Below are 15642 nucleotides of genomic sequence, written 5' to 3'. Positions count from 1 at the left end.
TAAATGAGACTCTAAAGCTAAGCTCAGTTTTGTTTGTTTATATGTTTAGTTAGTTGTTTTTTTTTTTTTTTTTTTTTTTTTGAGACAGAGCTTCTCTATGTAGCCTTGTCCTAGACTCACTCTGTAGACCAGGCTGTCCTTGAACTCACAGAGATCCACCTGCCTCCGCCTCCCTGAGGGCTTAGAGTAAAGAGCTCAACTGCTGAGCTCTAGTTTTAAAAACATGTCTGGAATTTTAATCAAACATGAGTTAACTTATTTCTAAAAACCACATTCATTTATAAATAAGTAAGTAATTTTATTCATAAATTAATCAAAAATAGTTTTAGAACCCTACTATCTGGACAATTACAGAACTGAGAGCTGATGCCCTCTTCTTGGTCCAAGGCATGCACATGATGCCCAGACATACACACAGGCAAAACAAAAATATTTAAAACTGTAATCTAACAACAAAATACACAGCAGCCCACAGAGTGAGAGGAAAGATCTGGAGAGCATATTCCTGTAAGGTGACCCTACAGTAAAACAAGACCACAAGTACTGACAGACAAGGCTGTGGAAATACAGAAAGGAGTACCTGCTATGGAAAAGTAGCGCAGCAGCTCAAAAACAAAACAAAACAAAACAAAACACCATGTGATTCAGAAATTCTAAAAGGAATTGAAAGCAGGTTCTTTCCTCCTCTTTTCCTTTGTTTTGGTGCTAGTGTGGGCATGCGGGGGCAGATGCAACATCAGATGTCTTCCCAAACCATTGTCCACCACTGAACCTGCAGTTACTATCTGGCAGACTGGCCAGCTCTGAGCCAGGATTTAAGGGCGTGCACCAAGGCACTTCCTGCCTTTGCCTCCCCTGGCCTACTCGACAAGTGCTTCCTACTGTGCCTGGCTTTTTTGCTTGCTTGCTTGCTTGTTAATCTGGATTCTGGGGATCAAATCTGAACTGAGATATATCCGCTCATTTTTTTAAACAGGACTCCCTGTATAGCCCAGGTTGTCCTGAAATTGCTGGTCTTCCTGCCTGTGCCTGTGGACTGCTGAGAGTACCAGTGTGTGGCACTGACTGGCTAAAAGCAGGGTCTGGCAGAGATTATTGAGACCTCCAGGCTTAGGGAAGCATTGTTCAAGACAGCTAAAACAGGCAGCCCTCCAGTGTTTCACAGACAGATGGAAGGACAAGCAGAAATGTACATAACCACACAATGGAACATTAATTCCATATTGCAAAGGAAATTCTTGGCTGTACTACAATGTGGAAAAATCTTGAAGATTGTTATACTCAGTAAAGTACACCAGATATAAAATATGATGAAGAGCAGGATTAAAGGTGTATGTCACCATACCTGGATAAGACAGGAAAACTTTTTAGAGTAATACAGTCCCCTTTTATGAAAAAAAAAAAAATTGATATTTGATCCCATTGTGAACCCCAAGATTGTGAACTGTAAAAACCTGTTTCTAATTGTGGTATGGCTCAATTTTTTATCCTAGTGCTTTCTGTTTTCTGTAAACAAGTACTTGTAGTTTTGGCTTAGCCCCGGCACACACCCTTAATCCAAGAACTAAATAAAGTTAACCCTAGGTCAAGAGGTGGAGCAAGAAACCAGCTGACAAGGATAAACAGAAAGGAGGGGTATTAAAAGAAGGGTATTTAAGACAGCGTGGAGAAGGGGCTTTGGCTTTTTCCTTCTGGGACTTGAGCTGAGTAGGAAGGTCAGCTGGGCGCTTTCTCTGCCTCTCTGAGCTAACAGGTTTTCTCCCCAGCATCTGGCTCCTGAGTTTTTATTGGTAAAATCAACAGTATACGTATATGCTATATATACATACATATATATGAAATAATTTTAGATAGGTATTACTTATTTTAGTTAACATTCTGACTGTGCTATATGAAAACCTCAGAGGCTGGGAGTGCAGCTCACTGGCCACCACACCTGCTCAGCAAACTCTGGGTTTAAACACTAGCACCATGAAGCAAAATGGCCTCAAGTGACACAAAATATCACTGAACCACATAAAGGTAAACCTCGAGGTTTACCTGGGAAAGATAGTAGTACCAAGACACAGGGAGACCAAACACTTTTACTGCTGATGTCTTCAAGGAGAACTGTGGTTTGCTGACTGTTTCTTCTGACATGATGCCTCTGTCCAATCTTAATTCAATGAAACAGAAATGAATCAGCCACAGGGATTTCTGGTTGCTTTATCCATGAAAGATGCAAACCTCAGTTCTTGCCAGGTGTGATGATTCATGCCTTTGGTTCCAGTTCTATGAGTTTGAGATCAGTGCGGTCTACAAGGTGAGTTCTAGGCCAGGCAGAGGTACATATCGAGACCCTGTCTCAAAGAAAAAAAAAAAAAGTTAAACTCTGGTAAAACGAGATAACTAATTTCTAGCAAGAGAACTGATTCTTCTGAGGTCCACACAGCATCCAATAAATAAACAGAATAAAAAAATATTTAAACTTTATCAGCTTTATAGTTAATTATGCATGCATGATATCTCAGTGGAGCTAAAATCGCAATGACTAGTTACCAAAAGAGCAAAGGAGAACATGAGCTGCATTTATACTCAGCCTTGCCCAAAAGGCTAATAACAGTGAGGAAAATGTAATACTCACATTCAAGCCATAATTTTTCCTTAGAAAACTACAGGTCTAGCAGTGGGCAGAATGAATGAGAACAAACTATATACTTATACATGTGTATGAAGATTCAATGAGGAAAAACCATTACTTTGTATGTTAACCTAAGAAAATGATGGGGAATGGACAGGGAGGCACAGGAGGAGCTGCCTGTCCCAGAGCAGCAGATCTCAGCCTTCCTGATGCCCCCCCCCCCCACCTGCAATATAGCTCCTCATGCTGTGGTGACCCCAGCCATGAAGTTATTTTCATTGCTACTTTATAACTGTAATTTTGCTACTGTTATGAATCATGATGTAAATATGTATTTTCTGATAGTCTTAGGTGACCCCTGTGAAAGGGTCACTGGACTCCCTACAGGTTGAGAACCACTGGTTGAGAGTCTGGGTATCTATGGAAGCATAAGCTCACTGTTATTAGTGAGTGCACACAGTAAATACACTCATAAAATACAGATCAGCTTACAGTTGTATTCCTTCCTAGCACTCTGTCTGGGATAGAAAGATGGGTCAGCTATTAAGAGCACTGACCGTTCTTTCAGAGGACCCAGAGCTGACCCTCAGCACCACCATGGTAGCTCATAACCATCTCTAACTCCAGTCCCAGGGAATCCCATGCCCTCCTCTGGACTCCACGTACCTGCTGCACAGACATACATACAAGCATACATACAAGCAAACCACCCACGCACTTATGGGAATAAAAACAACAACACTGTCTGGTGACGAAAATGCTTATTTGGACTTGCTAAAGTACTTTGCTCAAAGATTCTTGACAAACCTTTATTTCTGATTTCTAGATTTTTTTTTCCGCTTTACTGAAAACCACCAAGGAAGCTGAATCTAAAAATGATTGTTACTAACTGAAAAACTTCAAAAGTAGGTATTTCCGTTGCTTACAGACATATGATTAAAATAAATATGAACGAAGTCTTATGACTATTCAAATTTGTAAAAGAAATTTACTTCATTCTTTCCTTCCAAGCGCTGGTCTGTTCATTTTAAACATCCTAAAATTCTATTCTACAACGCTATATGCAGGAACTAAGTCTGAGCTTCGGAGCCAATCTGACACGAAGGTGACTCTACACAACTTAAGCCTGAAGACACACACGAGGGATCGGGTCCCATGTAGGCCAGGCAGGCCTCAAATTTACATTGCAGTGGACAATGACCTTGAATCTCAGATGCTCTGGCCTCCACCTCCCTGGTGCTGAGATTACAAGCATCTACACCCACCTCCTCTTGTGATCTGAGGGGATGTTTGCAGTGCAATAAAAATCGTAACTGACAATAACCTGGTAGCATCGGTCTGTGTGAAAACAAGATGGCTAGTGGTCACGCCTAATAATCCCATCACTTGGGAGGCTGAGGCAGGAGGATGACCACCAGTTGGAGCCCCGTGTGGTCTTCACAGGGGCATCCAAACCAGTCTGCTGGGCTACAGAGTGAGGCGCTGTCTGGATACAAACAATCATGATAAAAACAAGATGCCCGGGCGCCTCCCACTAGAGCAGGTGCTCAGCGGTTTTGGTGAGCGGGCCACGGCTGGCTTCCCTGCAGACGCCTCGCGCCTGGCGTCATCCTGCTCCCCCGTAGCTGCTCCCAGTCCCCGCCGCCCGCGCTCTCCCTGTCCCGTCTCTTCTCACCCCGTTCTCTGCCGCGCCGCTCGGCCCCGCGCTCGGAGCGCGGTTCTCTCCGCAGCCGGTCGCCCGCGCGCCCTCCCGCGCCCGCCCGCACCTCCGGCTGCGGGAGGCGGAGTCCTTCCGGGGTCACGACGCAAAGGTGTGGGAAAGCGGAGGGGCTCCGGGCGGATGCGGGAGGGGGCTACGCGCGAGGCCGCCCCCGCCATGTTGGTTTCGGGCAGTGGGCTCTGTCCTAGCTGGAGGGGTGCGCAATCTAGAACTGCAGCTCTGTATACACCCGCGAGCGGGAGCTGGTAACCTTTCAGGAGTATAGGACCAGTAAGCGAATCTGGTTAAAACTAGGGGGCTTTTCTCTATAAAAACGACCAGAGCTATACGTTTAAAGTAAATACAATAAACTCGCACTGCACGCGTGTGCAAGGACACATATGCAAACCTTTTCGAGCCGCAGAAACCCGTCGTGGATCCAAACTAAGAATTTCTGTGCTGGAAATGTAGGTCCGTGGTAGGGTTTCTATGAGGCTCTCCAATTAACAACCCCACCAAGCAACCGAGCAACTTGTATCATCGACCCGTAGTCCTCCTGAGGTTATCAGGCAGGACGAACGAACCTATAGAAATAGTGCATTTGTTATTATATCCGTTCTTTAGGTTTTTCAATCCCCCACTAAACTAGGCGATCTAAGGCTAGCAATGACGTTAAGAATTACGTATTCTAGACTGAGAGCTACAGTTCAAAAATTAAGGGTTTGGCACGTTGGTTAAGGGCACTTGTCCGCCTGCAGCTCCGGTTTCCTGGGGATTTGATGCTCGCTTCTGGCTTCGGTGGGCACGCGCACACACGTGGTGCTTGTACAAACATTGTCCATCACCAAAGTAGCAGTCCCAACTGTTTAAACAGCTGCATCAGTTGCTTCCCTGTGCTGACAGTGCCCTGGAATCCCATCCCACCCAAAGGTAAACCCACGGAGGACCACGGTTACTGAGCAAGGTGCTGATGTGACTAAAGCATGATGGAATATGTTTAGAACACTGAAACAATCCCAAAGCAAGAATTTCAGTAGATGAGATTTTGCCTTGGGGTACGTGTGTATGTTGGTTTTTAGAAATATATGTGTTATTTATAAAAATACATATCTGCATGCCTTTTATCTGTGTTATATACATATATATTTCAAACATTTTATCTTTGTGAGCTTGACTTCTGTTTATTTACTTTGAGATAGGGTCTTATGTTTATGACACAAGCCTTGAACTCTCTACCTAGCCAAGGATGACTTTGAACTTCTGAACCTCTGTCTCCAACTCTGGAGTGCTGGAATTACTGGGATGTGCTACCATACCAGTAAAGAAACCATGACTTTGTGTCCCTTCCTGCCCCTAAGTAATAGAGGCCTACTTAGGACTTCATGAATACAGGCTAGTTCTCTATAATTGCACTGCATCCCTAGCTCATTTTAAAGTTTTTATTTCATTTCTAAGTTTATGTGTTACTTATTTTTTCTATTGTTCTGAAAAAAGACCATGAGCAAGGACTTATAGAAGACAGGGTTTCTTTGGGGCTTAGGATTCCAGATCCATCACAGTCCCTGCTGGTGGAGCACAGGTGGCAGCGGGTAATAAAACTCACACCCTGAACCAAAAGCAGGAAGCAGTGCAGGGGAAGGCCATGTGGCTTCTGTAACCTTTAAACTTGCCCCGCAGTGACACTCCTGCTCATGTCTCCTCAGCCTCCCCAAATAGCCACCAAATGGAGTAACAAGTGCTCAAATGCCAAAGACTTATGGGGAATATCTTACTCAAACACCCACTATGTGTGTGTATCTGTATGTCTGTGTACCATGTGCATGCAGGAACTCAAGGAGGCCAGAAAAAGACACCAGATCTCTTAGAACCGGAATTACAGGTGGTTGTGAGTTGTCATTGGGTGCTAGGAGACTAATTCAGATCCTCTGTGGGTTCTGGGAACGAACTCAGGTTCTCTTCAAGAGCATCAAGTGCTCTTAGTCGTTGAGTCATCTCTCCATCCCTCCCAGCTTATTTAAAAATTATCATTATTAAAATTGTGTGTATGTTCCTATGTGTGTGCAAGTGTGTGTGTGTGTGTGTGTGTGTGTGTGTGTGTGTGTGTTAGGGTTTATGCGTGAGTATTGAAGGCTGTCAGCTTTCCTGGGCTACAGTTAAAGGGGTTTGTAAGCTGCTCAAACTAAACTAAACTAAACTTAGGCAATGTCTGCAAGAGCAGTGTGCTTGTGTGTGTGCATGCGCATACACGCATGCACACAGTGTATATATGCACTATTAATGAATAAAATTTAAAAAAATACCTTTTCTCTGCTACTGTTGTGTAACCAGCCAAATCACACTACCACCACCATACCTTTTTTGCATGGGTCAAAATAAATCCTTCCTCCATGGGCAAAAAATATTTCTCTTGAGTTGGGCATGGTGATTCGTGCCAGTAATCTCACCAATCAGGAAAGAGAGGTGTGAGGACAAAGACTTGCAGGCTAGCCTGGGCTACATAACAAGAACCTGTCTTAAAAAAATAAAATACCTGGGCTGGAGAGATCAGTTAGAAGCACTGGCTGCTTTTCCAGCATCCACAGGGCAATTCACAACCAGCAATAACTCTAGTCACAGAGGATTCAACACCTTCTTCTGGCCTCCTGGGGCATCAGATATGCAGCAAATTATGCACAGACAAATATGTACACAAAATGCCCATCCACATAAATAAAATTGATTAAAAAATTACCGCTCCCACAAACAAACAAACAAACAAACAAACAAACAAACAAACACAACTTGTATATAGCAAAAGTGCACAGTGTGTAATTGTTCTCTGGGCACTTGATGGCTCTTGCCATCTTGACGTCAGAGAAGCTGTGGTTAGCAGTATGAACCCTCACCAAAGGAGTGGACCCTTTACTATCTCCCCAGGGAAGCAGCGGAGAGCACCCAGGCTCTTGCAGCCCCTCCTATCTGCGCAGACAGATATGTGGTTAACAATTGCTGGAGGCATAAGAGGGACTCATTGTTGGTATAGCTGCCAGACACCAACCACGCAGTGGTCCAGGATGGAGTGACCCCAGTCAGACTCACTGGTTCACCAGGTGGCATGTGGGTGCAAACTCTTATCTGGTCTGTTGTTTTCCTATCTGGGTAAATAGAAATGGCTTCCCTGGGAAAAGCCATTCAATAAAAATTGAAAACATTTTCAATTTGAATACTGGTGAAAGCAAAGAAGCAAATTTGTAATAGGCTGAAAATGGAGTAGTGGCAGCCGTGGGGACCCTCCTGACTGGAAAGTTTCCATGTCTGCGGTGTCAAGCTCCGCACAGCATGAAGGATCACACTTAAGGTCCTGCATTTCCACCAGCAGAAGAAGCAGACGCCCCACATCAGTCACCTGCTTCTGATGGAGACTGGCAGTTTGCAGTGTTTACATACATGCTCCTGCAGAGAGACCAACTTTTGGGGTAACCAAATGGACATGTCTTACTCTGTAATCTAGAGTAATTTATGTGGTCTTGAACTCACAATTCTGCGCTAGTGCTGTGTTTACAGGGGTATACCACCATGCCTAGCCGAAAACCTTTTTCAGTTTTGCATTTTTTTTTTTTTTTGGTTATTTTCAAGACAGGGTTTCTCAACGTAGCCTTGGCTGTCCTGGACTCGATTTGTAGACCCGGGTAGCCTTGAACTCACAGACATCTGCCTGCCTCTGCTTCCGGAGTGCTGGATTCAAGTGTGTGCCACTGCACACGGCTCAGTTTTGCAGTTTTTATTCACATTTTTTATTCACATCGTTTAAAATCAGTCCAGTGAATTGTAACAGTGATACAATTAGATTTTCTTTTTCCAATGCTCTAAGCACCAAGAAGATTCCAAGGTTTCAATAAATATTTCATTTGATCTTGATTTTGACCTAGTGGAAAATGGTAGGGATTAATATCTTCTTTGTATAAGTAGGAAAGAGAAAACGTAATTGTTTCCAGAGAATGTAGGTCTTACAGCAGTCAGAAGAAAAAAGGGTTAAGACTGGAGTTGAGCTGAGGTGGGCCTAACATTTTTTTTTTCCTTCCTTCCTTCCTTCCTTCCTTCCTTCCTTCCTTCCTTCCTTCCTTCCTTCCTTCCTTCCTTTTCTCTATTTATTTATTTGACAAAGCCTCACACTGTAGCCCAGGCCTGGAAGTCATGGCAATCCTCCTGTCCCACAAAGCCAAAGCCTCACACTGTAGCTCTATTTATTTATTTATTTGACAAAGCCTCACACTGCAGCCCTATTTCTTTATTTATCTATTTATCTATCTATCTATCTATCTATCTATCTATCTATCTATCTATCTATCTATTTATTTATTTGACAAAGCCTCACACAGTAGCCCAGGCCTGGAAGTCATGGCAATCCTCCTGTCCCAGCATATCAAGGGCAGAATTTATAGGGCCTCTCCACCTCAGATTGCAAACCTGAGACCTTTCAGTGGCTGTCCGTACTGCAGACGGTGTCTGTAAAGCACCGCGAGGAGACCTTGGGAAGTCGTCTTGTGACTGCAGAGGGTGGGAGAATACGAGTAAAGCCTAGAAATGCAGCCGAAGGAGCGTACACGTCAGCTGCGCTTCCCTATCAAGGAAGGCCCCGGGCGAGCGCAGGCTTAGCAGGGAGCCAGGGCCAGCCTCGAGGCCCCGCCCCGGGGCGTGTCCCCTGCAAGGTCCCGCCCCCAGACGCCTGCAGCGACCGGAGACACCGGAAGGAGCGGCGGCTGCGGAGGGAAGCGTCGGGCTGCGGTCGGGATCCCGCAGGCCGCGCTGCGGAGCCGTTTCGTGGCCCTGCGGAGCGGAGCGCTCGGGGCTGCGGGGAGGAGCGGAGGGCAGGAGCGCTCAGGCGGCGGCGGAGGTGAGCGCGGCAGGCGGGCGCGGTCGGGTTGTGGCTCGCTCCCGCGCGGCCCGGGCGGCTCCGCGGGGAGCGATCAGGGTCGGGGGGGGGGGGGGCGGCGACAGTGCGTGCCGCCCCGTTATCCTTTGCTTCGAACGGGAAAAACGAGGTGTCATCGTTCCAGTGGCGCGTCTTCGGCCGACGCTGCGTTTGGGTAGAGTCCAGTCCTAGCGTCTGTCGGTCCGCAGCTTTTGTTCGGGTCACATTTCCACTTTGTGTGTGTTTGCCTTAAGGGCTTGAGTGTTTCTCAGATGCAAATAATCTTGTTTGGAAAATTCGTAAAGTTGACTTGTTAGGCAACGAGGTTGATTGTCGTAGGGGTTTTGCACTCAACCTCAAGATTGTTAGGTTTACGATTCTCTCGGAATTAGGTATAGGCCTGTAAAATGGAGCCAGGGGCTGACATCCTGGCTGGAGCGCAGGCTTAACTGAGGATGCATTTTACCAAAGGTCTCCAGAATTAGTGCTTCGTGTAGAATTCTAGAATGTCCCCGCCTGCCTTCCCCCAGGCAGCTGATCCTCCTGCCTCCACCTCCCAGGTTGGTGGGATTCTAAGTGTATTGCCACCACGTCAAGTCAAATATTTTTCGTTTGATCTGTGCATTTTTACTTTAAGAAAAATGTGGTACTAAAGATAGTAAGAGCCAGGTTAGATAGCTCAAGCCTAGAGATGCCAGCACTTGGAAGGTGGAGGCAGGAATCGAAGGACCTCATGGCTACCCTGGCCTACAGGAGCTCCATTTCAAAGCAAGCAAAACAGCAAACAAAACACCGAGACCATGCCTCCTAGTTCCTTCTGTGTGGTTCAGAGGGCATAGTTGTGTCATTTGGAAAGGTTAGAGCAAATCAGATAATTGCAACAGGCTGTTTGGTTTTAAGATCTTATAAATGGCGGTAGTGAGTCCATACTGTTAATGTAAGTAGGGGAAGATGAGAGTCTTATTGAGAGAAAATGTTAACTTTTAACATTCGTAACTTACACTATGCTGACAGCTTTGTTATTTGTCAAGATGTGGAAAACACAATAAAAATACACACAAGCGATAGTTATGATTGCAGATTATTTTTGATCTAATTCATTGCCAATTTTTAATTGTTTTCTTTTTCAGTTCTTGTAACATGAATAAGCAAATTTTTTACATAGGTGACTTGCTGTTTTCAGGAGCTGGTCACTTAAAAATCTTACTTGATCCTACCCTCTAAGAATGCCAATGGCCTTTCCCCAAGTCAGAAAGAGTTTCAAGATTGTGTAAGGACCAGAATTTCCTTCTGAAATAATATTGCCCAACCAGCCTGTGATAAAAATTAGAATTCGGGTAGATTAAGATTAGAAGATTGAACTGGCTTTGGCGACACAGTCTAATCCCAGCACAGGATAGACAGAGGCTGGTAGCTCTCTGAGCTTGAGGCCAGCCTGGTTCTACACAGAGAGTTCCAGGACAGCCAGAGCTACACAGAGAAATCCTGCTTTAAAAAAATAAAAATAAATAAAAACATAAAGTAAAGGCTATAAAATTGTGACTTCCTACATAAGACAGACAAGAGTACAGTGTTTTAAAAACCTAAGTTTTTTGAGATTTTTTTTTAAAGAGAGGAAATATGAATTATCTTTAAAAATGATGAAATGAGCTGATGTTGCCTGGATTGGCCTGGACCGCAGTTTTTCCCTATCCCAGCCTCCCTCGTGATGAGGATGGGATCCCCATACAGTGCAGATCTCTTCCGTCAGCGTGGAAACCTGCTAAAGGTGTACGTGGGATTTCAGGAGCCTTCTGATAGTAGGAAGTTCCCAAGAAGTTGAGGTGGATGTAAGAACATTCATGGAGTGATCAGTGGTGGAGAGGGCATGCTGAAGAAAGTCCTGAATTAAGTTCCTAACTCAAATAGGCGTCGTTAACACCTTTCCTGTGGACACTAGCAAACACACATACACATAAAATAGTAAAAATAAAGCACACGTATAGGGCACGTGAAACAGGTCATGTAGCAAAAGAAACTGCATTTGTGCTACTTAGAAGATGAGATAGGTCAATAGTTTGAGTCTGTTGGAGACAGAGTACCCCAAATAAAAGGAATGGAGCTGGGGCCCATTCCCCCCCTCCCACTAGCTGCTTACTGCTTTTTTTTCTGAACCTAGTCTCACTCAGGTACCTAGGCTGATCTTGAACTCCCTTTGTAGCCGTGAACTTAGTACTCTGTTTTTCTTTCTTTCTGTTTGGCTGTTTGGATGGGGTCTCCTGTAGCCCTGTCTAGCTTGGAATGTGTGATTCTCCTTCCTCCACTTCTGAATAGCTGCAGTTTTGGCTTGGCACATCAGTTCTTGCTGATGGAGTCTTTTTTTTCCAACAGAAGTGCATACAGTACATAATACCTCCTGGGTATTACAGGGTTCGTCAAGCCTAACTGTCTTGAGAAACCCACACCCATTTTAGGATATATACCTCTTCCTCCCCACTCCATCCAGACAGAGCTCACTGTGTAACGCTGGCTGTCCTGGAGTTCCCTGTGTAGACCAGGGTGACTTTGAACTCAGAGATCTGCCTGCCCCTGCCTCCCGAGTTTAAAGGAGTGCGCCACTACTCCCCAGCTTGCCTCTTCCTTTCCTAATGCCTGTATTTGAACTGCATTAAAGCTCTTTGTTAAAAATCCTCCAACCTTGCTTCATAATAAATACACAATAGAAATGGTATTTTGGAAGTTGAGTTGAGGGAGACATTTCATATTGCTTCCTACCCCTGTAGAGAGGGACTTCTTAGAGAAGTGACAGACGGGAAGATTAACTTGGGTAGCTTTAGGGTAAGCTAAATCTGGACAGCTTAGACTTCTTTAAGTGAACATGAATTGATTGTACACACATGTATTAGTGGGGTTCCGTGTGATTTCAGTGTGTTCATACCTGGACCAGCATTGTTTTTTTTAAATTATTATTTTTTAAAATTTATTTATTTATTAGTTATACAGGATTTTGCCTGTATGTGTGCCTTCAGGCCAGAAGAGAGCACCAGATCTCACTATAAATGGTTGTGAGCCACCATATGGTTTCTGGGACTTGAGCTCAGTACCTTTAGAAGAACAGCCAGTGTTCTTAACCTCTAAACCTCTAAGCCATCTCTCCAGCCCTCACCAGCATTTTTTTTTTTTTTTTGAGGCTTCTTGGCAGTGTCTCTTGAACTTAGGCCTTGTAATAATAGTGGATGCTATTCCAGAAAATTCGAAGGAATAGCCAGTAAGGGCTTAATGCTGTGGAGCTGTAGAGAAATGGCCCCCAGTGCAGCTGAGTGTGGTGTTTTCTACTCAGCCCTGTCCTTGCTGACTGCTTCAGAAAAGTCCGCTTGTGAGGGCCTGGCAGGCTCTGAGGTGCAGTAAGATCTAATGTAGGTTCAGAGGGCACTGTGCCTGCGCAGCAGTGGCATTAGCAGGTGTTCTTATTCAGTAATCGTGACATGACTCAGAGCTGAGTTACAAGTGGTGGAAATAGCAGGATTTGGCAATTGAAGGTAAGGAGACATCTAAGAGGGTAATGGATGAGGTTGGAAAGCCACCTGTCACGAGTTTCGGGGGGAAAAAAAGAAATGGGGGTGGGGAGGTGATTGGGTAGATGAGTGGTCATTCAGAGACCTCCAACTGTTTGCCCCGGATGTCACTACACCCGTGTTAACAATTAGTCTATTTTCAGGGCTTGTAACAACCTTGAAATATAGTGAGATGTGAAGTTGTGTGACTGAATGTGAAATAACTTGCTTGAAGTTTGCAATTGATTATGAAATCCCAAAGAAGGAATTTTTAATAGGTTTGGTGGCAGCATTATTCAGATGACTTAAAATTTTTATATGCTCTCTTGTTTTGGCACAAGGTCTTTCTGAGTTACCCAGAGTGGCCCTGAACTAACAGTCTTTTGGCATCCAGCTCCAGGGCAGGGATTACAGGTGTGTGCCAACACTGCTGGCAGTGTTTTATTCTTTTATGATCGAAGATGTTATCACTCAGTGAACAAACAAAAAAGGCTCAACTATTTTCCTTCTAGTTGCTGTCACTGGAATGTGGTGATTGCATTTGTTTTTCTGTTTGTGCCTGTCTGAATAAGTTGTTCATTTGTGGTGACACTGGGGAAGGAACCGGGGTCCCGTGTATACTGGAAAGACAGTGGTGCACAGAGCTGCACTCTCCTTTCTGTTTCTGTCTGTATAGCTCTGGCTGGCCTAGAACTCTCTGTGGAAACCAGACTACTCTTAAAGTGGTGGCAATTCTGCTTCTGCCTCTAAAATTATAGGAATTATAGGTATGGGATACTGTGTTGGGCCAATGGCTGTCCTCGGTCTTGTTTGATATAGATGTAAGACTCAGATTACCTGAGGCTTTTATTAGACCTTGTCAAATTTGTTAAGACTGTCATGTTCTCTCTCTCCCATTTTTTGCCACGATTAGTTTAACTAGACAAACTAAAATTGACCAGTTGGGCAGATTTTTTTAATATTTTTTATTTTTTAAGATTATCATTAATTACATAGTTTTCTTTCCCTTCCCTCTTGCCAAACCTTCCTGTATACCTCTTCTTGATCTCTTTCAAAACCAGTTTTTAATTTTTTCTTTCTTTCTTTTTTTTTTTCCTTTTCATTTTATGAGACAGGGTTTGTCTGTGTAGCCTTGGCTGTCCTAGAACTCACTCTGTAGATCAGGCTGACCTCAAACTCACAGAGATCCATCTGTCAGCCTCTGCCTCCCCAGTGCTGGGATTAAAGGCATCTGCTGCCAGGCCTGGCTTCATGGCTAGGTTTTTATTCATTGTTTTTACATGCATTCTTACATGTATATTCCTAAATATAACTTTCTGAGTTAATATAACGTGTATGTATGTTTTCTGAGCTGACCGTTTTGCTCTTCCCTGGGGAAGACTTTCTCCTGCTGTCAGCATTCCTTAGCTGCTGCAGTTTTTGCAGGCCCCGTGGGTTCTCCTTATTGTCCCTTTGGGATGTCGGTAGTTGTCCTTTTCTGGCTCATGCCTGGGCAGTCATGCTGGTGAGACTTTACATGGGCACTTCTGATGTCACTGATGTTACAGAGAGGCCTCTGATCCTTTGGCCCCTGCCCTCTACCCATGCCTCTTCTGCAGTGTTCCTTGAACCTTAGGTGCTGGAGTTGTTTTGAAGGTTAAGTCCTCTGGGGCTGAGCTCCACAACTCTGCTTTTTGATTGGTTGTAGTTTTCTGTAATGGTCTCTGTTGCAAAGAAATTGCCTTGATGAGAACTACAGGTATTTGTGGATGTAAGGACCAACATTAACTGCGTAGTTAGGGTTAGGCTGAGTTAGTAAAGTGGTGGTTGTAGGTTTTCCAACATCCATGAATCTATGAGTTTACTAGCCCCAGGTAATTTGGATCGATTTCCAGTACTGGGCGTGGGTTTCTTCTTGGGTGGGTCTTACATCCAATTAGAGCTGTTGGTTACAGCCAAGGTATGTATGTTACTGCTGGGCCTGTAGGGTGATGTGCTGGTTGTTGTGGTTCAGAGGCATCTTAGGTGGCAGGCTTTTTTTTTGGGGGGGGGGGTAGATTTTTTTCTCTTCCTTGTAGGAAATACTACTTTATATTGACAAATCTCAAGCAATTTTGTGTGGAGCGAGGGTTGGTGTTTCAGAGCTGGGCTTTGGTTTGATTTTTGGCAGTGTTTGGAATAGATTCCAGACCAGATGTAGAAATAGGAGACCATGTTCTTAACAGACACAGACTCTTCACTAATGGGCTTTCTAAGTAGATAGGTATTTCTAAGCAGAGAGTCTGGAGATTAGAGCTTGTTAATAGCTTTCTTTAAATAGGTTAAGGTTTCATTCAAGTTAAGGGGACTTAGAGGTTTTAGGGCTGTATGAACTGCAGGTCTTCACACAGGTGTGAAGGATTTGTTCTGTAGGACATTTGTATAAAATACAAGAAACAGCTTTGAAATTTGTTGTGATACTTTATGCATTTTGTGAGTATGTCTGCATGTGCTGTGACACCTCTGTGGAGGTCAAAGGGCAGCTTCTGGGTTGATTCTGCTTTTCACCCTGTGGGTCCCTGCAGTTGAACTCGGGTCTTCAAACTTGGCAGTAGACATGCTTTCTCTTCTTTTGGTGAGTTCCTTGGGAAGAAGTTGAACTAAGGAACTTAGTTGTTTTAACTGCATTGGAATGCCCTAAAATCAACATACCTTTCTTAAATAAAAGGATCATTTTGTAGCCATACTGAATAAGCTTCCTAAAACTAGTTAACAGGACTACCGAAGACCTTCTATTTGAGGGTGCGCTATCTAATTATAGGAAGATTGCTTAGCCACAGTACGGTAGTGTGAGCATGTGTTTACACACTGATTCTCAGTAAATATCTTGGATATGTAGATACTAGTAAACTGATCACAAAACAGACAACACTTATTTTAG

At 44.2% G+C, this 15642-nt stretch overlaps 2 protein-coding genes across 3 annotated transcripts in view; one reads left to right on the top strand and one right to left on the bottom strand.

Moving 5' to 3' along the window:
- Miga1 (mitoguardin 1) overlaps positions 1-4392 on the bottom strand; it is a 61491-nt gene extending 57099 nt beyond the window's left edge. The window contains exons 1-2 of the mRNA XM_055614407.1: positions 4296-4392; positions 2041-2339 (exon numbers count right to left, since the gene is read on the bottom strand). Of these exons, the coding sequence (XP_055470382.1) occupies positions 2041-2139 (99 nt within the window). The 5' untranslated portion in view covers positions 2140-2339; positions 4296-4392. The remainder of the gene's footprint in view (positions 1-2040; positions 2340-4295) is intronic.
- Positions 4393-9050: 4658 nt separating this feature from the next.
- Usp33 (ubiquitin specific peptidase 33) overlaps positions 9051-15642 on the top strand; it is a 45401-nt gene continuing 38809 nt past the window's right edge. For both annotated transcript variants that reach the window (XM_055614301.1, XM_055614300.1), the window contains exon 1: positions 9051-9192. The gene's annotated coding sequence lies outside the window, so the exon portion shown is untranslated. The remainder of the gene's footprint in view (positions 9193-15642) is intronic.

This window comes from Psammomys obesus, unplaced genomic scaffold (genome assembly GCF_907164565.1).
Source record: "Psammomys obesus unplaced genomic scaffold, mPsaObe1.curated_primary_1811, whole genome shotgun sequence".
Classification (NCBI taxonomy): domain Eukaryota; kingdom Metazoa; phylum Chordata; class Mammalia; order Rodentia; family Muridae; genus Psammomys; species Psammomys obesus.
Note: the sequence above shows the minus strand (reverse complement) of the source record. Positions and strands in the feature narration are given on the sequence as shown.